Source organism: Struthio camelus, chromosome 31, assembly GCF_040807025.1.
Source record: "Struthio camelus isolate bStrCam1 chromosome 31, bStrCam1.hap1, whole genome shotgun sequence".
In the NCBI taxonomy this organism is placed as follows: Eukaryota; Metazoa; Chordata; class Aves; order Struthioniformes; family Struthionidae; genus Struthio; species Struthio camelus.
This window is the reverse complement of record NC_090972.1, coordinates 4008606-4030724: the sequence shown is the minus strand read 5'-3', so window position 1 is coordinate 4030724 and position 22119 is coordinate 4008606. Positions and strand designations below refer to the sequence as shown.

Here is a 22119-nt window from a genome sequence, read left to right as displayed (position 1 = left end):
CCCGCCCTCCCGCCTCCCCCTCCCGGTTCGCCGCGGGTCCCCCGCTCCGGTTACCGGTGCCGGTGACGGTGCCGGGGCGGCGCCGCAGGTGTCGCTGTCGGGGGCGGCGCCGGGGCTGGGTTTCTCGCTGCGCCTGTGCTTCGTGTCGCCTCGCTCGGCGCCGGCGCCCGCCTCGACCTTCGTGGTGGTGCGCGGCGGGTGCGCGGCGGCGGCGGCGGGCGCCGAGGCGGCGCTGGCGGCGCCGGTGGCGCGGCGGGGCGGCGCGCGGCAGCGCCTCTCCTTCCGCCTGCGCCCGCGCTACCGGGAGCCGCTGCAGTTCGTGCACTGCCGCCTGGCGCTCTGCCGCCGCCGCGGGGCGCCGCCGCGCAGCGCCCTCCCGCCGGTACCGGCCCCGGGGGCGGGAGGGAGCGACACCGGGGGGCGACCGGGGGTGGGACCGGCGGGAGAACCGGGGGGGGGGCGGGCTGGGACCGGGGGGGAACCGGTGGGGGAAACTGGGACCGGGACCAGGGGGGATCGACACCGGGGGGCGACCGGGACTGGGACCGGGGGGATCGACACCGGGGGGCGACCGGGACCGGAACCGGTGGGGGAAACTGGGACCAGGGGGATCGACCGGGACCGGGGGGGGAACCGGGAGGGGAACCGGGACCGGCACCAGGAGGGATCGACACCGGGGGGCGACCGGGACGGGAACCGGGGGGGAACTGGGACCGGCACCAGGACCGGGTGGGGGGAACTGGGAGGGATCGATACCGGGGACCGGGACCGGGGGGTTGGAAGTAGGGGGGATCGAGGGGGGCCGGTACCAGGAGGGGAGAACCGGTGGGGGGGGGGGATCTGAACCGGTAACGGGAGCGGGGTGGGGGGGTCCGGAACGGGGGGGGGGTCTGGACGGGTAACGGGAGCGGGGTGGGGGGGTCCGGAACCGGGCGGGGGGTCTGGACCGGTAACGGGAGCGGGGTGGGGGGGTCCGGAACCGGGGGGGGGGGTCTGGACAGGTAACGGGAGCGGGGTGGGGGGGTCCGGAACCGGGCGGGGGGTCTGGACCGGTAACGGGAGCGGGGCGGGGGGGTCCGGAACCGGGGGGGGGGTCTGGACGGGTAACGGGAGCGGGGGGCGGGGGGTCCGGGACCGGGCGGGGGGCGCCGGGAGCCGGTGCTGCCGCGGCCGCTGACGGCCCCGCAGTGCCGGCCGGAGCCGTGTCCCCCCCCGGCGCAGGACGGTGACGGCGACACGGAGCCCGAGCCCGAGCCCGGTGCCGGTGCCGGTGGCGGCCGCTCGCTCCGCACCGTCTCCCGCCCCATCGTGGTGACCCTCGGCCCCGCCGCCCCCGTCGCTGCCCCAGGTGCGGCGCCGGCACCCACCGGCACCCCCCCCCCACCCCACAACCGACCGGTCACCCAACTGGGACCCCTGGATCCCAACCGAGACCCGACTGGGACCCCCCAGGACCAACTGGGAGCCCTGAATCCCAACTGGGACCCAACTGGGACCAATTGGGACCTCTGTACCCCAACTGAGACCCAACTGGGACCCCCTGGGACCCCTGTACCCCAACTGGGACTCAACTGGGACCCCTGTACCCCAACTGGGACCCGACCAGGACCAACTTGGAGTCCTGAACCCCAACTGGGACCCCTCCGGGACCCCCCAGGACCAATTGGGACCTGACTGGGACCCCCTGGAACGAAGTAGGACCCAACTGGGACCGGATTGGGATCCCTGTACCCCAACTGGGACCTCCTGGGACCCAACCAGGACCAACAGGGACCCTGAGCCCCAACCAGGACCCCACCAGGACTAACTGGGACCCCTGAGCCCCAATCAGGACCCAACCGGGACCCCTGAACCCCAACTGGGACCCAACCAGGACACCCCCTGGGATCAACTGAGACCCTCCAGGACCTAACTGGGACCAATAGGAATCCCTGAACCCCAACTGGGACCCAACTGGGACCCCCCCAGGACCAACCGGGACCCCTGAACCCCAACCAGGACCCAACTGGGACCCCTGAACCCCAACCAGGACCTCCCCCCCGGGACCAACTGGGAACTCTGGGACCCTCCCCGGGATTGAACTGGGACCCAACCAGGACAAACTGGGACCCCCCCCCCCCCCGCTGCCCCTACCGCAGCTCCCAGTTCCTCACCGCTGCCTCCAGGCGGCCCCCCCGAGCCCGGCCCAGTGCCCCCCCCCGGCCTCCGCCGCCCGCAGCCGCCCCTGGTCCGAGAGAGAGCGTCGCCCCCCCCGGGTGAGTGCCCGGACACCTGGGACCCCACAGCCGGGGGGGGGGGGCACCGGGATGTCTGGATCCCCCCTGACATCTGGGACCCCCCCCCCCGGGGGGGCACTGGGACGCCGAGGTCCTTCGCGGGGGAGCTGGGCCCCGGGACTCCTGGGACCCCCCCCCGGACACCTGGGTCCCCCAATGACCTCTGGGTTCCCCCCGGGGTGGGGGGGGCACACCAAGACCCTGGGGGGGCAGCCAGGACGCCTGGGTCCCCCGGGGGGCGGTGGGGGGGTGAAGGGGCACCTGGGTGAGTTGATCCGCTCCCCGGACACCTGGGTTCCCTCCTTCCATGACGCTTGGGTGCCTCCCGGATGCCTGGGTCCCCCCCCCCCCGGACGCCTGGGTCTCACGCCGCAGCAGCCCCCCCAGTGCCCCCCGCTGCCGTCGCCGCTGTCGCCTTCGGGGCCTTCGTGGTGGGGGCGGCGCTCGCGGGGGGGCTCTGGCTCGTCCACGTGCGCACAGGTGAGACCCCGAACCCCCCCCAAATCCCCCCCTAAACCCCTGACCCTCCCTGAACCCCCCCCAAATCCCCCAACCTCCCCAAATACTCCGAACCGCCCCAAAGTCCCCAAAAGCCCAAACCCTTCAACCCCCCCAAACCCTCAACCCCCCCAAACTTTGACCCTTTCCAAGGTCCCCAAACCTGCTCCCTAATACACACCAAAAATTTAGCCCCCCCCAACCTGGACCCTCCCCCAAATCCACAATCACCCCCCATAACCCCTTAAACTCCTAACCCCCCCAAACCTCCTGCTCCCCCAACCTGGACCCCCCCAAACCCTGAACCTCCCCAAACCCCTCCAAAACCTCCTGCCCCCCAACCCCTAAATCTCCTCAAACCCCCTGCTCCCCCAATCTGGGCCCCCCCAACCCCTGAACCTTCCCCCAACCCCTAAAGCCCCCCAAACCTCCTGCCCCCCAACCCTAGACCCTCCCAACCCTAAAATCCCCCCAACCCCTAAAATCCCCCCAAACCTCCTGCCCCCCCACCTGGCCCCCCCAACCCCTGACCCTCCTAAAATCCCCCAAACCTCCAGCTCTCCCAACCTAGACACCCTTGGCCCCCCCAGCCCTCCAGCCTCCTCCCAAATCCCTAAAACTCTCCCAAAACCTCCTGCCCCCCCCCATCTAACCCCTCCCTGGTCTCCCTCAGCCCCCCGGGCCCCCCCGACACCCCCTGGCCCTGGCGCTGCCTCCCACCCTCACAGGAGCCAGGTAGGGGGCACTGGGAGGTAACTGGGAGCACTGGGGGACACTGTTGGGACATTTGAGGAGCACTGGGGGGACACCTGGAAGTCCCTGGGGGAAGGTGACACTTGGGGGCATTGAGAGCAGGGGGGGGGGACATTTTGGGGGGGGCACTGGGGATCACTGGGAGACCTGGGGGGGGGGGGTTTAACTGGTAACCCTGGGAGCACACTGGGAGACCCTGGGTGGGGTTACTGGGGACACTGGGAGCATGGAGGGGTCATTTTGGGGGGGGTGTCACTGGGAAGACTGGGGAGGCACTGGGGGCATTTGGGGGACAACAAGGGAGTGCACTGGGAGCACTGGGGTGACAGTGGGTGCCCCCCCCCCCCCCCAAGCCCAGGAACGTGGACCTGAAGCAGCCGTCAGGTGGGACTGGGACCCCCCCGACAAGAGCCTGAGCCCTGAACGCCTGGGCCCTTCCTAGGACCCTCCCGATCACCTAGGACCCCCCCTATCCCCCCTGTGTTGGGGGGGGGGGGTGTTAATAAAGGTGTTGCCAAAACCTGAGTGGTTTTTGGGGGTCTTGGGGGGGGTGTTGGGGGAATCCTGGAAGGGAAGGAGCAGGGAGATTTCGGGGGGGGGGCTCGGAGAGGCTTTTATAGAGGTGCTGAGGTTGGGGGGGGGTCCTAAATTGGGGGGGGGGGCAAGTGCAGCCCCAAGTTCGAGCACCGCACAGGGTGAACACTCGGCCCCCGGTTCGAGCCCCGCAGGGCCCCCGCGGCACGGCTGTATTTCGCTGTACAAGGGCTGAACCGCGGTGGGTGGAGGAGCAAGGAGGGGACACAGCCGTGACGGGGACCCAGGCACGTGGGGAAAGTCTGGGGTGGGCGGAGGTATAGGGGTGGGGAGGGCAACGGTGGTGCCACTGCCCCGAGTCCAACCATGTCCCAGGTTGTGCCGCGTCACTGCGTCCCAGTTCTGGCTGTGTCCTAGGGTCCAGCCACGTCCCAGGTCCAGCCGTGTGCATGGCTGAGCTGTGGCCCAGGCTCCGGCCACATCACGGAGACTGGCCATGTTCGAGGGTTGGGCCATGCCAGGGTTGAGCCACGTCCAAGGGTCTGGCCACATCCTGGGTCCATCTGTGTCCAGGGTTGAGTCATGTCCCAGGGGTTAACTGGTCCAGGGATCCGGCTGTATCCAGCGTCTGGTTGTGTCCAGGGGACCCGGCCTGGGGTGCGGCCACATCCCAGGCTCAGGCTGTGTCTGAGATCAGACTGCAGCTGGGGTTGGACCATGTCCACGGTTGGGCTGTGTCTGGGGTATGAGCACCTTGGGGGGGGGGGGCGGGGGGGGGTCCAGCCATGTCCAGGGTTCAACTCCCTCCAGGGGCTCCAGCCACATCCCAGGGTCCCACCATGTCCCAGGGTTCAATCACATTGGAATCTGAGGTCAACCCCAGCTTGTCCACTGGTTCAGCCCCAAAATTAGAGTGTGGCTTCACACCACGTTGGCATGTGGTGGTCAACCTCACCGTTGGTGCGTGGGGGGGGTCAATCCCAACATTGTGCCTGGGGTCAATTCCCAAAGTTGGAGCATGGGTTAACCCCCCCCCCCCAATATTGGAGAACAGGTTCAACCCCAGCCAGGGCATGGGTTTGACCCCCCCCCCCCCCGCCCAAATGTTAAGAATGTGGATTTACACCAACAGTGGAGTGTGGGTGTCAACCCCCTAAGTTGGAGCGTTTTGGGGGGGGAGGTCAACCCCAACAGTGGGATGTCAGTCCACCCTCAGTCCAGTACCTGCATTCAACCCCAGGTGGTGCATGGGTTTGACCCCAATGTTGACGCATGGGTCCAACCCCCAGCAGGTGCCTTGGTTCAACCCCAGTGTTGGAGCATGGGTTCAACCCTGATGTCAGCGAATGGGTTCCACCCCCCCAGGCAGCGCCTGAATTTGACCCCAATGTTAAGAGCATGGAGTGCGGGGTGTCAACCTGAACGTTAGTGTGTGGGGGGGGTCAACCCTAGTGTTAAGAGTGTGGGTCCACCCCAGCCTGTGCATGGTTTCGACCCCAATGTTAGAGAGTGGGTTCAACCCAAATGTTAGCATGTGCGGTCAAGGCCAACCAGAGGATGGGTTCAACCCCAACATTGGAAAAGGGGGTTTGACCCCAATGTTAGTGTAGGTTCAACCCCAGTCAGAGCATGGGTTCAACCCCAACATTGGCATGTGGGTCCAGTCTCAGCTGGTGCCTTGGTTCAACCACAACATTAGAGCATGAGCGTTTGAGCCTGGGTTTGACTCCGATGTTGGAGAATGGGTTCAATGCCAGGCAGTGCATGGGTTCGACCCCAATGCTGGAGTGGGGGGTCAACTCCAGTTGGTCTGTGGCTCCAATCCCAATGTTGGCGCGTGGGTCCAACCCCAGTGTTAGAGCATGGGTTCAACCCCAGCCAAAGCATAGGTTCAACCCTGATGTTGGAGAACGGTTTCAGCCCCAGGCAGCGCACGGGACAGACCCCACAACGTTAGAACATGGGGGTCAACCCCAGGTGGTGCATGGGTTCAACCCTAGCCTTGGGAGCATGGGTCCACCCTGAGGCGGTGCATGGGTTTGACCCCCAACGTTAGCGTGTGGGGTCAAGCCCAGTGTTAGAGCATGGGGGTCAACCCCAGGAAGAGCGTGGGTTCGACCCTAGGCAGTGCATGGGTTTCACCCTGCCAACGTTAGAGCGTGGGTTCATCCCCGGCGTTCGAGCGTGGCTTCACCGCTGCCGTCAGCGCACAAGTTCACCCCCGCCAGCGCGGAGGCTGGCGCGGGGGCCCGTCCCTGGCGCGTGGCTCACCCTGGCGTGCGTCTTGTCCCGGCACGCGTCTCGTCTCGGCACGTGGCTCACCCCGACGCGCGGCTTATCCCGGCACGTCTCCAGCGTGGCTCGCCCCCAGCACGCGGCCGGTTCCTGGCGCGTCAGCGGGCCAGGGGGCCGGCGGGCGCCTGGGGCTCCTCGGCCTCGCTGTCGGTGCTGCCCGAGCTCTCCTTGGCGTGGGCGGCGGGGCGCAGGAAGCCACGGGGCGGCAGGGAGAAGGGCGCCGGTGCCAGCTCCTCATCCGATGAGGCCAGCGAGTCCTCGTCCGCCAGGTGCCGCACGATGTGGATGCTGTCGAAGCCCAGCGCCTCGCCGAATGCCTTCGGGCCCTTCAGCAGTCGGATCTGTGGGGACACATGTAGGGAGAGGGGACATGGAAGAGGCACAAGGATATGGAACAGCAGATACGGGATCGGGGACATGGGACAGGCGCAGGGACATGAGGACAGGAGATGTGTATTGGGGACATGGGACAGGGATGAGGGACAGGGGACATGGGACAGGCATGGGGACAGGGGATGTGGCATAGGGGAGACATGGGACATGGCACAGGAACATGGGGACAGTACACATGGGACAGGCATGGGGATATGGGACAGGCACAGGGACATGGGGACAGGTATGGGCACAGGCATGGGGACATCACACAGTGACAGGAGACATGACACAGGGACATGGAGACATAACATGGGACATGGGGACAAGGGACATGGGATGAAGGACAGGGGGATGGGGGACACAGGACAGCACCGTGCCACATGGCCCTGGGGGAACATCATCGATGGTGCCCACCCACAGCATGGCCCCATTCGGGGACAGAGGGGACCAGCCCTGGCTGTGCCAGGGCTTGAGAACGTTTGAGGCCAGCCCTGGCCATGTCCCCAGAGGTGTCCAGTGACTCCCCAGAGGTGCCCGGGAATGCCCACAGGTGCTCATGGGCGTCCTAGGGCACCCATAGGCCTGGGGTGCCCGTGGGTCCTGGAGGCTGCTCATGGGTGCCTGCACGTGCCCATGGGTGCCTGGGGATGCCTGTAGGTGCCCAGGGGTGCCCAAGAGTGCCTGAAGGTGTCCAAGGGTACCTGGGGATGCCTGCAGGTGCCCAGGGGTACCCAAGGGTGCCTGAGGGTGCCCATGGGCGCCCAAGAGTATCTGTGGGAGCCCATGGGCTCACACGGCCACTCAAAGGTACCTGTGGGTGCACATGGGTGCGTGAGTGCCTGAGGGCACCCATGGGTGCTCGGGGGAGGCCTAGGCAGGGCCTTACCTCGGCCTTGAGCTCGTCGATGTGGTCCTTGAGCTCACGGATGTATTGCGAGGCGTCCGAGTTGTTGAGCTGGCCCTGGATCATGCCCTCTTCCCTCTACGGGGACATGGGGCTGGGGGTGAGCGCCCTGCGGTGGCCCTGGCAGTGGCCCTCCCCAGCGGTGGCCGTCCCCCGCGTCCTTGTCCTCCTCCCCGGCCCTCACCTGGATCTCCAGCTCGGCGATGCGCTGCCGCATCTCGGCCACCGCCGCCATGCTGTCGGCCTCACGCAGCCGCACTGCCATCACCTCCTCCTTGCTCTGCCAGGGACATCAGGGACGTTGAGGACGTCAGGGGCCACCCCACGAGTGGCCCTGCTTTGCCAGGGTGTTGCTGTATCCTCCACCCACTGACTCACCCCCAAACTGCTGTTCTCTGGGGCTTTCCAACAGGAAAGAAGGGTGTTAGGGTCCCCCTTGGGGGGCTGAGGGGACACTGTCAGAGGGGACACTGTCTTGCCCTTGGGTGGGATGCTGGGACCCCATTGGAGGGGATACTGGGACCCTATCGGAGGAGATGTCAGAACACCATCAAAGGGGTGAGGGGACCCCATTGTGGGGGACCATAGGACCCAGTCAGAGGGGACACTGTTGGAGGGGACATCGGGACCCAGCTGGAGGGGACATTGGGTTGCCCTTGGAAAGCATGCTGGAGACCCCATTGGAGAGGACATCAGGACACCATGAAAGGGGTGATGTGACCTCTTCAGAGAGGATATTGAGTCATTCTTGGGCAGGCCACTAGGACCCCATCAGAGGGGACACTGAGTCGCCCTTGGATAGGGTGTTCAGACCCCATTGGAGGAGACATTAGGACCCCACTGGCGGGGACATTGGGTCATCCTTGGGCAGGACACTGCCTGGGGACCCTGTCTTAGGGGTCCCTGTGAGAAGGGACACTGGCTTGCCCTTGGACAGAACCCTGGGACCCTGTCAGAGGGGACATCAGGACCCCATTGGAGGAGCGAGGGGGGCCCCATTTTGGGAGGACCATGGGATCCCACTGGATGGGACGTTGGGGTCCCACTGGAGGGGACACTGGGACCCTGTTGGAGGGGACATTGGGTCATCCTTGTGCAGGGTGTTGGGACCCCGTTGGAGGGGACGTCAGGACCCCACTGGAGGGTACATTGCTTTGCCCTTGAGCTGGCCGTTGGTACCCAATCAGAGAGGACACTGGCTTGCCCTTGCGTGGCACATCAGGACCTCGTAGGAGGAGACATGGGGCTATCCTTGGGCAGGGCACTGAGACCCTGTCGGAGGGGACACCGGGACCCCGTCGGAGGGGATGTCGGGCAGCCCACCTTGCACTCGGATTCGGCGTGCTTGCGCTTGGTCTCGCTCAGCTGGGTCTGGAGCCCCTTGTTCTGGGCCGTGACGTACTGCAGCTTCTCCTGCAGCCCCGCGCACTCCTGCTCTGTCCGGTTCAGCAGGTTGCTGTGGATCTGGTCCTGCGGGCACCAGAGGATGCTTGGAAGGTGGCATGGCACCTCCTCGTGGCATCCATGGGTGCTCTGCACCCTCGGCTTCACCCCACGCCTCCATCCCTGACGATCCCGGTGGTCTTGCTCTGCTTTTTCAACCCCGTCCTCGGCTCGGGGAGCCTCTCACCTGGGTTTCCAGCTCCACCACCCGCTGCCGCAGCTCGCGCAGCTCAGCCTGGGCCTGCGTCTCTCGCAGGCGCGTCGTCATCAGCTCGTCCTGCAGCTCGTTGATGTTGTTCTTGCGGGGCGAATCCTTCCAGCGCCCGCTGGCCCGCGCCAGCTGAGCCTAGGGCAGAGAGGACCCAGGCGTTCGGGTGAGGGCCGAGGTGCCCTTGCCTGGCAGCCAGGGTGAATGGCGGCCCCGGGGCCTGGCCTTACCTGCCAGGTGTCGTTGAGATCCTTGACCTGCTGCTGCAGCTCCTTCAGTGACTTCACAGCCTCAGCCTCGCGCACCTTCAGCGCCTTGAGCTCCTCCTGCAAGCGGGCCACGTTGTTCTCGTCCGGGAGCAGGCTGTTCCTCTGTGGGTGAGAGTGGAGCCGCGGCGTCGGCACAGGCACCCTGCAGCAGGGGACACTTACGGGATGCCAGGCAGGAGAGCCCCAACGCCCTGAAGTTTGGGTGACACGGAGGCTGGAGACCCCTGTGACACTGGGTGAGAGCGCCTCGAGAACCTGACATTCAGATGAAACCAGGGCTGGAGGCCCTCAAGACGGCAACGTTCAGGTGACTGCCACGATGCCTGATGGGAGAGCCCTGAGACCCTGACGTTCAGGTGACACTGGGGCTGGAGACCCCTGAGATGCCAGCACTTGCGAGACACCAAGATGGGAGATCCCCGAGATATCGATGCTTCCGGGAGACCCCCCAAGACACCAACACTCATGCAATGCTGAGGCCAGAGAACCCCAAGATGCAGGACACCAGGATAAGAGATCCCCAAGACACCAACACTCATGTGACACCACAGAATGAGACCCCCAAGACACCGTTGCTCATGGGACACCAGTTGGGATGATCCCTGAGATGCTGACGATTGGGCTACGTTTCAGCAGGAGGTCCCTGCAATGCCAATGCTCATGGGACACTGGGACCGGAGAGCCCCAAAATGCCGACGCTTGTGTGATGCTGGGGCCAGAAATCCCTGAGACACGTGATGCCAGGAGAGATCCCTGAGACACCGACACTTGTGTGACACCAGAGATGGTGACCCTCGAGACGATGATGCTCACAAGAGACCCCCCCCAAGACACTGATGCTGATGTGACCCAGCAACGAAAGATCCCCATGATGCCGGAGAGCCTGAGACACCAACGCTCATGCAATGCCACAGCCGGAGATCCTCGAGATGCAGGACATCAGGCCAAGAGATCCCTGAGACACCAACACTCGCACGCATCAGGGTTGGAGACCCCCGAGATGCCGACGCTTGCAGGAGACCCCCAAGACGTAGACACTCATGGGATCCTGGGATGGGAGATCCCCGAGACACTGATGCTCATGCAGCACCATGACAGAAGATCCCTGAGACACTGATGCTCATGGAGATCCCTGAGACACCAACACTCATGGGACGCCAGGTAGAAGATCCCCGAGACACTGATGCCTGGGCCATGTTGTGCCAGGAGATCCCTGTGGGACACTGGGACCAGAGATCTCCAAGACACTGACGTTTATGCTTGGATGCCACTGCTTGCAGGAGACCCCTGAGACACTGACACCCATAGGACAGCAGGATGGGAGATCCCTGAGACACTGGGGACCCCCAAGACACTGATGCTTGTGAGACACTGGGATGGGAAATCTCTGAGACACCAATGCTCATAGGACATTCCCCAAGACCCTGATGTTCACACAACACCCTGGCAGGAGATTCCTGAGACACTGACACTCACAGGACACTAGGAATGGAGACCCCCAAGATGCCGATGTTCACGGGAGACCCCTGAGATGCTGACGCTCATGGGACCAGAGACCCTCGAGGTGCCAACACTTGCAGGATGCTGGGTGGGAGACCCTCAAGACACTGATACTCACAGGACACCAGGATGGGAGACCCCTGAGATGCCAACACTCATGGGAGACTCCCAAAATCCTGGAGATTCCCCAAGATGGGGGACGCCAGGACAAGAGACCCCTGAGACACCAACACTCACGGCAGACCCCTGAAACACTGACACTCGGACGAAATCCTGCTCCCTTGCCCCCCTACCTTCTCCATGTCCAGCACTTTGTCCTGCATCTCTTTGAGGGCGTTGAGGGTTTCGGTCTCCCGCAGCCGCGACTGCTCCAGCTCTGTCTCCAGGTGGGTGACGAACTCCTCCGTGAAGCGCGGGTTGCCCTGCGAGAGCGGGTGGGCGCACATCAAGCACCAGCCAGTGGCGCCGAAAGGGGAGGCAGGCGCCCGCCAAGCCCCGACATGCTTGTGGCACGTCCCCGAATGGATAGTGGCTGGGAAGGGACAACGGGGAAGGGATTCGGGCACCCGCTCCGCGAGGCACCGGGAACCGACCTGCTGGTCCTGCAGCTCACGGATGGTGCTCTGGGCTCGCTGCAGGTTCTCCGTGGCCGAGCTGCACTGCTGCTTCACCACTGCCAGCTCTCGCTTGATGATGTAGTTCTCCTCCGCCTCCTGCGCTCGTGTCACCTGGCCCTGCCACCAAGAGGGGACACGCGCCCGTCACTGCCAAGCCCCGGGAAGGCGAGTGCCCGCTTCCCGCGGAGGGTTTTTTTCCTCCCCTCTGGCCCCAGGCTGCTTGTGAGCTGTGGCAGAGTAGGGGGAAACAGCTTTGTTCCTCTTTCCTTCGCCTACACGGGGGTAAAATTAATTAAAACCACTTTTAAACTCAATCTGCAGCCAGCTGGGGGCAGGATCGAGCCCGGCTTTTAGCCAAGTTTGTCCCTGGGCACCCCGTGACGAGCTAGCCCGGTGGTGGTTTAAGCTTCACCTCCGTGCTTAGGTGGTTAAAACCAGGTGGCCCAGGGGGTTACAGACCCGCTGCTGGGCCGGGGAGGGGGGGATTTCCGAATAAATCGCAATGCCCGGGGCGGCGAGAGCCGAAAGGCGGCCGTGCCGTGCCGTGCTAGAGGGAGCGCCCAGCCCCGAGTGGGGAAGCGGGTTTTTCCGCTGCCGGAAGAGAAGCGAGGAAAAAGCGAGCGTCGCAGAAGAGCAGTAGGAGGTTTCTGGGCTGGAGGAAAGCGAAACGGCAAAGTGAGCGGAGACGAAAGAACGGCTTTACGATACCTGGATGAGCCTGTCTGCCAAGGCAGCGCTCTCCTACAGGACAGCCCCACAGGGAAGGAAAGACGGAGGGAGGAAAGAAAAAGATAACGACAAATAACGAGATCGTCAGACAAGCGACTCCCCACTACAGCTAGAAGCAAAAGAAGAGAGCGAAGCCGAGGCGGAGAGAAGAGCCCGACAGCCCCGGCAGAGAGGACGGCAGCGGCTTGGCCAGCCTGGCATGGGCCCGGGGTTGCTCTACCCTGAGAACTTGCTCCTGGCGTTTAGACCGGGCAGCGAGCCGCCTTCCTTGACGCACGTTTTAGTTAGGTCCGCTTTTAAGATTCGGGCTTGGAAGAGTCGCTGAGGAGGAGCGGGGAGGCCGTTTCCGGTGCTGCCGAGGCACAAAAAATCCCAGGCGCGAGGGCCACCCCCAGGCAGGAGAAAAACAATAACAACAAAAAAAAACAGAACCAAAAAAAAAAAAGGGACCCAAATCCAGTGCAACTCCAGCGAGACCTTTTCCAAGCGGTCTCAGCATGTTGGTGGCTGCTGCTGAACGGCCCCGACCCCCTTCTCTGCCATCCGAGGGGCCAAGACGTCGCCTGGGAGGTGAGATTTAAAGCGCGCAGAGACGGCGCTCAGATAAGGAGGCAGCGGCGGCCACAGAGGCCCCTCGGCGGGTTTGGCATGCGAGCAATGCCCGGGCTGCCCCAGCGCCGCTTCTCCCAGGTGCAGTGCCAAGCCAGAGCCGGGTCGGGCGAGACTTTCGGGAGCCGGAGCAGCACGGGGTGCGCCAGGGCCCTCACCTTCTCCAGCGTTTCGATCCGCTGCTTCAGGAGGCGGTTCTCGGTCCTGAGCCGCTGGGGAGGAAGAAGAGAGAAGAAATCAGCTCGGAAACCTTGACGGTGCCCACTGCGGGGTGGCCTGGGCAGCTCTGAGCTGCTGCGTGCCGGGACGGAGGGAGGAAAGGTCCTACCTTGATCTCGATTTGCTCCTCCATCTCCTTGTTCTTGATGGCGGCGTACTCCTTCTCCAGCCTGCCATGGACACAGGGAGGAGACGCGTGCGGCACCCGCCATCACCCGCACCGTCCCGGCAAGCCCCCCGTGGCGAATTAAACCCCTCCGATACCCTGAGATGGATCACAGCGCAGCGGCATGGTGCTCCCTGGCGGGGCTTTTCCCCATCGAGCTTGAAGCCACCCCAAGTGCCCAACATCCAGGCGGTCCCCAGATTCCGTTTTTTTGTGGAGTGGCTCCAGCATTCGCACAACGGAGAGGGGCGCCAGCCTGTTGGTCCCCAAAACTGAGCGGAGGAGCTCAAACTGACTCACCTCTTCATCTTTTTGGGGTTGTATTTGACCTGGTAGGCTTTCAGGATGAGTTTATCAGGGCAGCTGTCGAACTGGTGGGGTATCACCTTCTGGAAGTACTGCGGAGGCGACACCAAGGGTGAATCCTGCCGCCCTCCGACCGCAAACTAAGCCCCAGGCTGCGAATTCGCCCTGAAATCCAGCCCGCTGCATGCTCTCACCTGTGACATCCCCTCCATGTCCAGCTGGATCAGCTCGGCCTGGTTGAACTGCAAGAGGGCCATGCCCACGCGGAAGATGATCTCCAGCCCCTGCAATGAGGCACAAGGGAGGCTCGAGGCGGCGGTGCCTCGGACACCCGTTTGCACCCACCCTGGCCCCTCCGGTGTGAGCGTGCACGAGTTTGGGAGTCTCTGGTTTCTCTCCCGGCCGGCTAATGCCATGTGTGGTGGGTTTCCATCACAGCTCATATGAAAGCGGCTCTTATTTATCCCCGCTCTGAACCCAGAGTGAGGGGAAAAAAGAAAAAGAAAACATCCAGGTTTGATATTGGCCTATTGCCGCTGAACAAGCAGAGCTGAGATTCAGGAGAGAGCAACGATTTAAGAAATTCACAGCTTTTTGCCACGCTTTCGAGACCGCGGCAGGGGAAAACTCGCATTTTCTCATTCTGGGCTATGTCTAAAAGGGTCTTTCTATTCAAGCGGGAGAGTGGCGCCACGTTTGCATCGATCGTGTCCCCGGGGAAGCCCTTGCTGTTGCTGGCCTGGCCGCGGCCTCGTTACCTCGTACATGAAGATGTCGAAGACCCGCGTGGCCACCGGCAAGGGGAAGGTGGTGAGGAAGAGGGTGAGGAACCAGGACGAGGCATACATGGAGGTGAGGAAGCTCTGCGAACGGAAGTGGATGTTCAGCTCCGGCAACTGCTCCTGGATGTGAGAGAGAAACCCGGGGGGGGAAAACATATTATTGGGCAATTGCCCACCTGAGGTGCCACCGGGTTATTGGAGACGAGCTCCCTTGTTGCAACCGATTGTGCCGGCTTCTCCCACGAGCTCGCGCGGTGTTTCGGCTTCTCTAAAGCCGCGGGTTGTTTTTTCCCCCGCTGGGCTTATCCCAGGGCAGATTCGAGGTCGGGGCTGGCATTTACCTGCAGCATGTACTCAAACTGGTAGATGCAGAGCCCCAGCTCGGCCATGCTGGGCTTGAAGAGCTCCCGCAAGCGGTACTCCTGCATCAGCCGCACGAACACGCAGAAAGCCTCCTCCTCGGGCATCTGGCGTCCAACCGAGACAGCGTTAAACCCCTGGCAGCAGCATCCGAAAGCTGCCGAGCGTGCCCCGGAGCCGCCCGCCGCTTTTTTTCCTCCAGCCGGGAAAAGAAGTGAGGAGCGGCACAGCACAAACCTGCATGAGCAGCAATCCCACGATGAAGGCGCTGCCCTGGCAGTATCCGACCTCCCGGTCCACCAGGGAATAAGCCTGAAGGGAAGAGAGGGCGGCTGAGCGGGGCTGGCCCCACGTGCCTGCCAGGGACCGCGAGGTGCCCAGTGGCTTTGTTTTTTCAGGCTGACGCCATTCCCCTAAGTATGTTTTTACTGTCGGCTTTTGTTCAGACCAAAAAAGCTTGGGACCAACTATCCCATTCCTCTCATCGGGGGAAAATTCAACGGGAAAAGCACGGTCTGGGACGGACGCAGGGATGCAGCGTTTTGAGCTCCAGGAACGTTTGCATTGCTCGCCGAGGAACGGGGCATTTTCACCCACTCCTAGCACGCAGAGCCACAAAACCCGCAAGAAACCCAGAAGCTTTTAACATTAATATCCAGCAAAAGCACCAGCCTTCTAGAGCAAAGGCCACAAGAAACCCATTTGGGGGAAAAGTGCAGTTTGTTTCTTCAGTTCCACCACCCTAGTTGGAATTTCTTTCATCCCGTGGCTTTCACGGCTGAAAAAGGGAGAGATTCAGGGCTTAGCTGGTTTACATCGTCATTGCCGTGAGATCAGCTGGGTGGAAATGGTCCTGTCTCATGCCAGAGCCCCGTGGGGATGGTTTTACACCTCCTGGGGTGAAACCGGAGGACCTGGGGCCGGACGAGGCGGCCTGGGAAAGGCCGTAGCTCATCTGCGCTGAGCTTGGGGTCTTCCTGGGGTCTCCCTTGGGTGCTGGATGGGCCCTGGGGCCTCCTTGAAGCTAAGGAGGCTTCGTACCTTCATGACGTTGAAGAGCACCTCCTGGCCGAGGCTGTCCTGCCCCTTGAAGAACTCGTGCTCGGGGTAGGTGCGGGCGATGTCCCTCCGGATGAGCTTCTCGCAGGGGGACGACATCTTGAGCAGCTCCGAGTACTGGTTCTTGACGGGCATGTCGGTGGCGCTGCAGAGCAGCTGCCAGACGATGGCGCGGAAATGGTGGGGGATCCCCTTCCGGATGAGCTCCTGCGGAAAAGCCGGTAGCAAAAAGCCAGAGAGGGGACAAGGGGGTGGAAACCCACCGCTGTTCTGCCGCGGCATCGAGCCGCTGCGCGGACTCACCTTCAGCAGCTTCTCCTTCTTCTTCCGCCACTCCTCCCACTCGTTGACGATGCGGCCCCAGAGGATCCACGTGTCCTCCTCGAGGTGGCTCAGGTTGGAGGAGGCCGACGAGCTGGAGACCAAGGAGGAGCCGCTGTTCCTTCGCGAGCCGTTCATGGAGCGCATGGACTTGGAGTCTGCTTCCAGGAGCCTGCCGGAGAGCCCAGAGATCGTGAAACACCCGCGGAAACGCCGCCAGGCCGAATTCCCCTGCCGCCCTCCAGGCCGCTCTGCGGAGCAGAGGGCTCCCCATGGGCACCATCACCTGGAGGGCACCAACCGCTTATTTTTTCCCCATTTTTTCTTTTAAAGAATTCGTATTTTCCAAATTCAAAGCATTATTTGAAAACGTGCAAGAATTTGAAGAACGTTACAGACTTTTTTAAGGTTTGCAACGGGGATTTTCAAGAGAAAACACAGCGCGAGCGCAGCGGCGCTGGGGCAAACCCACCATGCTCCGTGGGAAGCTTTGGTCTCCTCCCAGTTCGAGTGCTTTAAATAACCCCAGAAAGAGGCAGTTTTTAATTCCAGAAGTGGAAATGAGGGATTTTTATACTTTTTTCCCCTGAGTTGTTTTAACGCTCTGGATTGCCCAAGCAGCCAATAAAGCATTCGGCCGCTATCGCTGTCGCGGAGCGGCGATCAACGCAATTATCACCATCCGGTTTTCCCAGAAATTTTCATTCTGGGTTTGATTTTTGGTACGCAAAAAGGGTTTAATGTCAGGGCTGGAGCTTTTTGCTCAGTGTCTCGGTTCGGGAGTTGGGGAGAGGGGCTCGCTCGATGCTGAGAAAAGGCGAAGGAAGATGCAATCGCATCTTCCTCGACCCAAGGGGAAGCGGGGACAGAGCCCAACTTTTCTCCGAAGTGCCAGATCGTTTTTCACTCATTCCTTTTTGCCCCATCCTTGGCCCTGTTTGGGCTCGCTGCTGCTTTTATTTCCTTCCCAGCATTCGGACGCAACCGGGGCAGCTCGGGAGAGAGGCAGCGAACCGAGAGCGGAACTTAACCAGCGCTGAGGACTGAAACAGGTCTTGCCGCCCGGACACGCTTTTCTCAGACTTCGAACCTACCCCAAAGCTGCTCAGAGAATGATTTCCAGCAAAGGGCGGCTAATGCAGGGATAAAAATCCAAAGAGCCTGCAAATATCCACCTCCTCCTGGAAAGCCGGGTTGTCCGAGGCTCTCCGAAGCTTTCCGCGCAGGCTGAGCACTGACGGGCAACACCGCGGCCTCTGAAACGGGGAATTTCACCCCGGCTGCCCCGAAAAACGCAGCGGGAGCTTCCCGTTTGCTCACCTGTTCTGCTCCTCCAGCTTGGCCAGCAGCTCCAGCTCATCCGGGCTGAGGTTCTCCGAGTCGGAGGTGGGTGAGCACGCCGGCGCCGAGTTGACAGAGGAGAGGGCCTCGTGGGAGGAAGAGTCGGGGCTCGCGGCCGGGCTCGCCATGGCGGGAGGGCCCGGGGTGGGCGACGGGGACGCTGGGCCGCAAAATCCTCGAGTCGGGGTGCTGGCGCCTTCACCTGCAAGCCGAGCGACAGCGTCAGCGGCTCCGCGTTCGCGGCTTTAACTCGGGAAGCGGAAACGAGGCGATTTCCGTTTTCTCGCTTTCCGTCGGGACGCGAGCAGGCAGGCCGCGATCCAGCCTGGGGACCCGTTTCTAGCCAAAATTGAACGTTACTTGGTTTAAAAAACCAAGTAACCAACCAACCTTACTTTCGCTATCCGCCAGAAAATAAGGTGTGAACGCCACTCTGTTTTCAGCCCGCAGGTAGGTATTAACTTAATTCCCTAAAAAATGCAACCGAGCCCGGTCAAGCAGCCCAATTTATGGGTCAAGTCTAAGCGTAGCCCTCTTGTTTGTCCTGATTTAGCTAAATTAAGCCAATCTAACAGCTGTAATTAAAGGCGACGCAATCTTGTGTTTCAGGATGGAAGCAATCTGACGCGGCCAGGGAGAATTTACGGCAAAATGGGACCTTTGGTGAGTTTGTCTGGGGGTTTTAATAAGCTGTTTTGCCGCCGGCGCTGCAGAGCATCCTGGGAAAACCCATTTTGCTGGGAGTTTCACCCCTTCCTTGAGGGAAAAACAGGGGCTCCCAACAAATAACCATCCTGAAACGGCCTGGCGGGAAGCAAGGCGACGAGGAGCAGTAACAGTTATCTCAGAGGTGGCAAATATCCTGCTGTCGGGTTAATAGTTTTCCCAAAAGCCAGCAAAATTTAACCAGAATGCTTCACTCTCAAGAGCCCAGCTCTAAGAGGAAAATCAGCGTTAAATCGTTAATGGAATTACACAGAATTGCTCGTTAAGCAGGAATGGTTTTTTAAGGGAAGAAGAATAACCCAGCGCTTCTCAGAAGGAAGCTCAACCCTGGAGGAGAGAGCAGGACTGGTGTTTTTGGAGGGTTGCACTGATGAGGACCCAGGGCACGCCAACCCCGACGGCCCCAGTCTCCTGCTCCGGGATAAAACCCCAAGGTTTTAATTTAAAAGCACTGACATTTATCAGCAGGGCAAGAGATTATTTTTTCTTCCCCTTGAAAAAGCTCCGGGAAGCAGAAACTCGCTGCATCCTCATCCACTTAAAGCGCAGCCTTGCTTTTTTTTTTTTTTTAATCTTCTCCTTTTTGGCGTATAATTTTCCTACGGCCCGCGTAGCCTTTCAGTAGCACCGGAGTCTGACGAGAAAGCCACGGTTTCAATGCGGAAATGAGCTGCAGGGTGCCGGATAAGCTCCATATTCCACGCCGGCTGGCCAACGAGGGTGTTTCCAGCCGGGCCTCGGCGGGTTTTGAACCTGCGACGTTAGGAGAGGCAATTCCTAGCCTGCTGCAACAGGAAAAGGATGTTGGAGCTGTGGCAGAAAGTGGACAGAGTGGGAATTTTTGAGGTTTCCTGGCTCTTGGAGGGAGATTTGGCATCATCCGGGGAGTTGGGGGCAGCAGAGCGTCTCGCCGCGGTTCGAGGGGCAATTCGCAGCGGAGCCATCGGGTGCTGGGAGAAACGGATGCGGATCTTCCCCATCCAGCTTGGCAAAACCTGGGCTTTGCTGTCCCTGGGTTTAATCAAACACAGGATGCGGGAATTCCATTAAAAAAAAGGGAAATTGCAAGATAACCCGACCCTCAATGCCTGAAGAGGAGTTGGAGGAAAAAAACCAAAAAATGTGAAGGTTTCTCCCTCTCTGGAGCATCAGGATGCGCCAAGAAGTCACCAGTGATGATTTTTGCTCAGGGAAAGGCGGATTTCTCCTTTCGCCCGGGATTTCCCAAGGAGGGGAAAGCAGGTGCCGGGGCTGCGCCAACACAGCGCAAACCCGGCGGGCGTAATTCCCTATTCTGCGTAATCCTTGGCCTCGACGATTTTGCCTCTCCTCCGGACCGGCGCTTTCCCAGGAAGAGTCATTTCTCGGCTGACCGGTGCGAAAATCCCACCTGAAGTCCAGCAGCGGCGGTTTTCGTTTCCAAACCCCGCGCCCGCAAAAACGGGGTTAAATAAACCCGAACAGGAGCGCGGCTGCGAAACCGAAGCGAAACGCGGCGATCGGCCGTCGTCTCCCACCCCGGCGCAGAGCGGACGAATACAACAAAAAATAATAATCAAAATCTCTGCGCACTGCTGTGATTTCTTACTGCGGTCCGGCTTACCGAAAAAGGCCCAAACGAACGCAAAGCGGCGGGCGCCGAGCACTCTTTTTTGGGCACGGTTTTGCTTAAAAGCGATGGGGCAGGTTATTCCTCACGGGTTTGTTTTCTACCCCAAGCCGCGGGCTCGCTTTCCGCGCCGGGGACCGAACGCCGCCGAAACGGAGCCCGACGCTGCCGCGAGCCCCGGGAAACGCTGCTCGCGAAACGAGGCGGAAAAGGTGCGATTCGGGAAAGCCTCGCGGTCTGACAGCCGCTACGATCGCCGACAGCGAGCGAGGGGAGGGCTCCGCGCAGAGCCCTGGCCTAGATAGGAGAGAGAGATTTTTTTTTTTTTTTTAAATGTGCATTTTGGGTTGGTTTGGTTGGTTTGTTTGTTTTTTAAAGGCAAAGAAAGGCAAGGAGAAGGCGACCCCCGGGGGCGGCGGAGCCGGACACAAAGGGGCTGCGGAGACGGCAGCCGCCGCCGCGTTCGCTCTGACCGTTTTCTCCCCCCCCCCCCCCCGGAAAAGGGAGGGGAAGGCGGTTGCTGCGGCCCTGCCTGGTGCCGGGGAGGTTTTGGGGAGGGGGATTGGGGCGGGTGGGGTGGGGTGGGGTGAGATGGATAAAAGCCCCCACCCAGCCTTCATGGCAGCGATGAGGACAGTGAGGAAGGGCACGGTACACCCCCCCCCCCTCAAAGCCCTTTCCCCAAACCGCTTTATTTTCGGGGGAAAAAAGGAAACGAGGGGCAACACCCTCTTGGCAGGCAGCAATGGGGGAAGGTTGGATTCCCCTCCCTCCCCCAAAATGAAGTGGGGGGGGGGACGTTTCTACCCCAAATTAGCAGTCACTGGGGGGAGCCCCCCCATCTCCCCCCACCCTGAGTCTGGAGCCCCCTGGAGCCCCTCCGTGAGCCTTGGTGGGGCAGGTCCCCATTGCCGGGGGGGGGGGGCAACCCAAAGCCCCCCCCTCCTGTGAGATGGGGGGACCCCAGGGCCTGTGGGAGAGGGGGGGACACACCCCCATGCCCCCCTATAGTATGGAGGCATTGGGATGTCCCCCCCAAGCCCAGATAGGAGACACCCTAATTGCCCCCACAGCATGGGGGGGCACCCCAATTGCCCCCCACGGGCTGGGGGACACCTCTCAATTGCCCCTATAGCCCATAGGGGGCATCTCCAATTGCCCCATAGCCCAAAAGGGGGGAGGGTCACCTCCAATACCCCATGGGAGGGCACCCCCAATTGCCCCTCATTGCTCAGATGGGGGGAGAACTCCCAATTGCCCCATAGCCCATGGGAGGGGCACGGCACACCCAATTGCCCCCATAGCCCATGGAGGGGGCACTGCCAATTGTCCCCCTATAGCCCCCCTATAGCCCAGAGCAGGGGGGAACCCCAATTACCCCCATATCCCTGAGAGGGACACCCCTAATGGACCCATAGCCCATGGGGGGGCACCTTCAATTGCCCCCCCATAGCTTATGGGGGGGAGCACCCCCAATTGCCTCCCCACAGCTCACGAGGGGGAACCCTCCATTGTCCCCCTAAAGCCTATGGGGGGGGCACCCCCAACTGCCCCATAGCCTATGGGGGGGTCACTCCCAATTAATCCCCCATAGTCCATGGGGGGGGTACCCCCAATTACCCCATAGTTCATGGGGGGGGGGTCACTCCCAATTGCCTGCCCGTAGCCCATGGGGGGGCACCTCCAATTACCCCATAGTTCATGGGGGGGTCACTCCCAACTGCCCCCCCCCATTGCCAATAGGGGGGTCACCCCCAATTGATAAATAGCCCATGGGGGGGTCACTCCCAATTGATCCCCCAATAGCCCGGGGGGGCACCCCCAATTACCCCATAGCCCATGGGGGGGGTCACCCCCAATTGACCCTCATACCCCATGGGAGGGGCACCCCCAATTGCCCCCCCCGCCCCCACGGGCCCCTCCCTCCCCGCCCCGAGGGGGGCGGGGCTCCGCCGCCCGGCCCCGCCTACCTGCGCGGCGCTGCCATGGCGACGGCCGCTGCTCGCTGCCCCGCAGCGGGGGCCCGCAGTCCCCGGGCCCGGTGGCGCCGCCCCGCCGTCACCGCCTGGAGCCCAGCGGGAACCGCGGCCGCCACCGGCCCCGCCGCTGCCATCAGGGAGCCGTCGCCGCCGCCGGCGCCGCCGCCTCCCGGCCCGGCCCGGCCCGCCCGCCGGACTGACAGCTGGCCTCCACCAATCCCCGCGCCGTTCTCCCCACGAT

General features: G+C 62.2%; 1 protein-coding gene and 2 long non-coding RNA genes across 7 annotated transcripts; 2 read left to right on the top strand and 1 right to left on the bottom strand.

Annotated features, from left to right (window-relative positions):
* Nucleotides 1-2260: 2260 nt before the first annotated feature.
* Nucleotides 2261-3988, top strand: LOC138062986 (uncharacterized). Its single transcript, XR_011136666.1, has 3 exons — nucleotides 2261-2756; nucleotides 3448-3509; nucleotides 3881-3988. It is a non-coding gene; the product is annotated as an uncharacterized lncRNA (long non-coding RNA).
* A 235-nt stretch (nucleotides 3989-4223) lies between these two features.
* EVI5L (ecotropic viral integration site 5 like) lies at nucleotides 4224-22020 on the bottom strand. Of its 5 annotated transcripts, none has more exons than XM_068922652.1 (20): nucleotides 21870-22020; nucleotides 17544-17766; nucleotides 16206-16395; nucleotides 15885-16109; nucleotides 15081-15155; nucleotides 14825-14980; nucleotides 14460-14603; nucleotides 13896-13985; nucleotides 13696-13793; nucleotides 13339-13399; nucleotides 13169-13222; nucleotides 12381-12413; nucleotides 11649-11789; nucleotides 11349-11477; nucleotides 9517-9657; nucleotides 9266-9424; nucleotides 8959-9105; nucleotides 7820-7915; nucleotides 7618-7713; nucleotides 4224-6697 (listed from the first exon to the last, which is right to left on the bottom strand). In XM_068922652.1, the coding sequence occupies exons 2-20, from the start codon at nucleotides 17690-17692 to the stop codon at nucleotides 6455-6457; spliced, it is 2427 nt and encodes an 808-aa protein (XP_068778753.1). In that variant the 5' UTR covers nucleotides 17693-17766; nucleotides 21870-22020; the 3' UTR covers nucleotides 4224-6454. The 5 variants fall into 5 exon arrangements, with proteins under 5 accessions (XP_068778753.1, XP_068778754.1, XP_068778752.1 ...); XM_068922653.1 differs by having other exon boundaries at nucleotides 14825-14950; XM_068922651.1 differs by having other exon boundaries at nucleotides 14825-14950; nucleotides 15885-16395.
* On the top strand, nucleotides 17472-19851 carry LOC138062985 (uncharacterized). Its single transcript, XR_011136665.1, has 2 exons — nucleotides 17472-17609; nucleotides 18174-19851. It is a non-coding gene; the product is annotated as an uncharacterized lncRNA (long non-coding RNA).
* Nucleotides 22021-22119: the final 99 nt, after the last annotated feature.

Excerpts from the sequence above, each read along its gene's own strand:
- EVI5L (XM_068922651.1), bottom strand. The coding sequence starts at position 17,692 with ATGGCGAGCCCGGCCGCGAGCCCCGACTCTTCCTCCCACGAGGCCCTC. Across the intron at positions 14,604-14,824 it reads AGTTTGAGTACATGCTGCAG|GAGCAGTTGCCGGAGCTGAA; the intron begins GTAAATGCCAGC and ends TCTCACATCCAG. Across the intron at positions 13,986-14,459 it reads TCGACATCTTCATGTACGAG|GGGCTGGAGATCATCTTCCG; the intron begins GTAACGAGGCCG and ends GCCTCATTGCAG.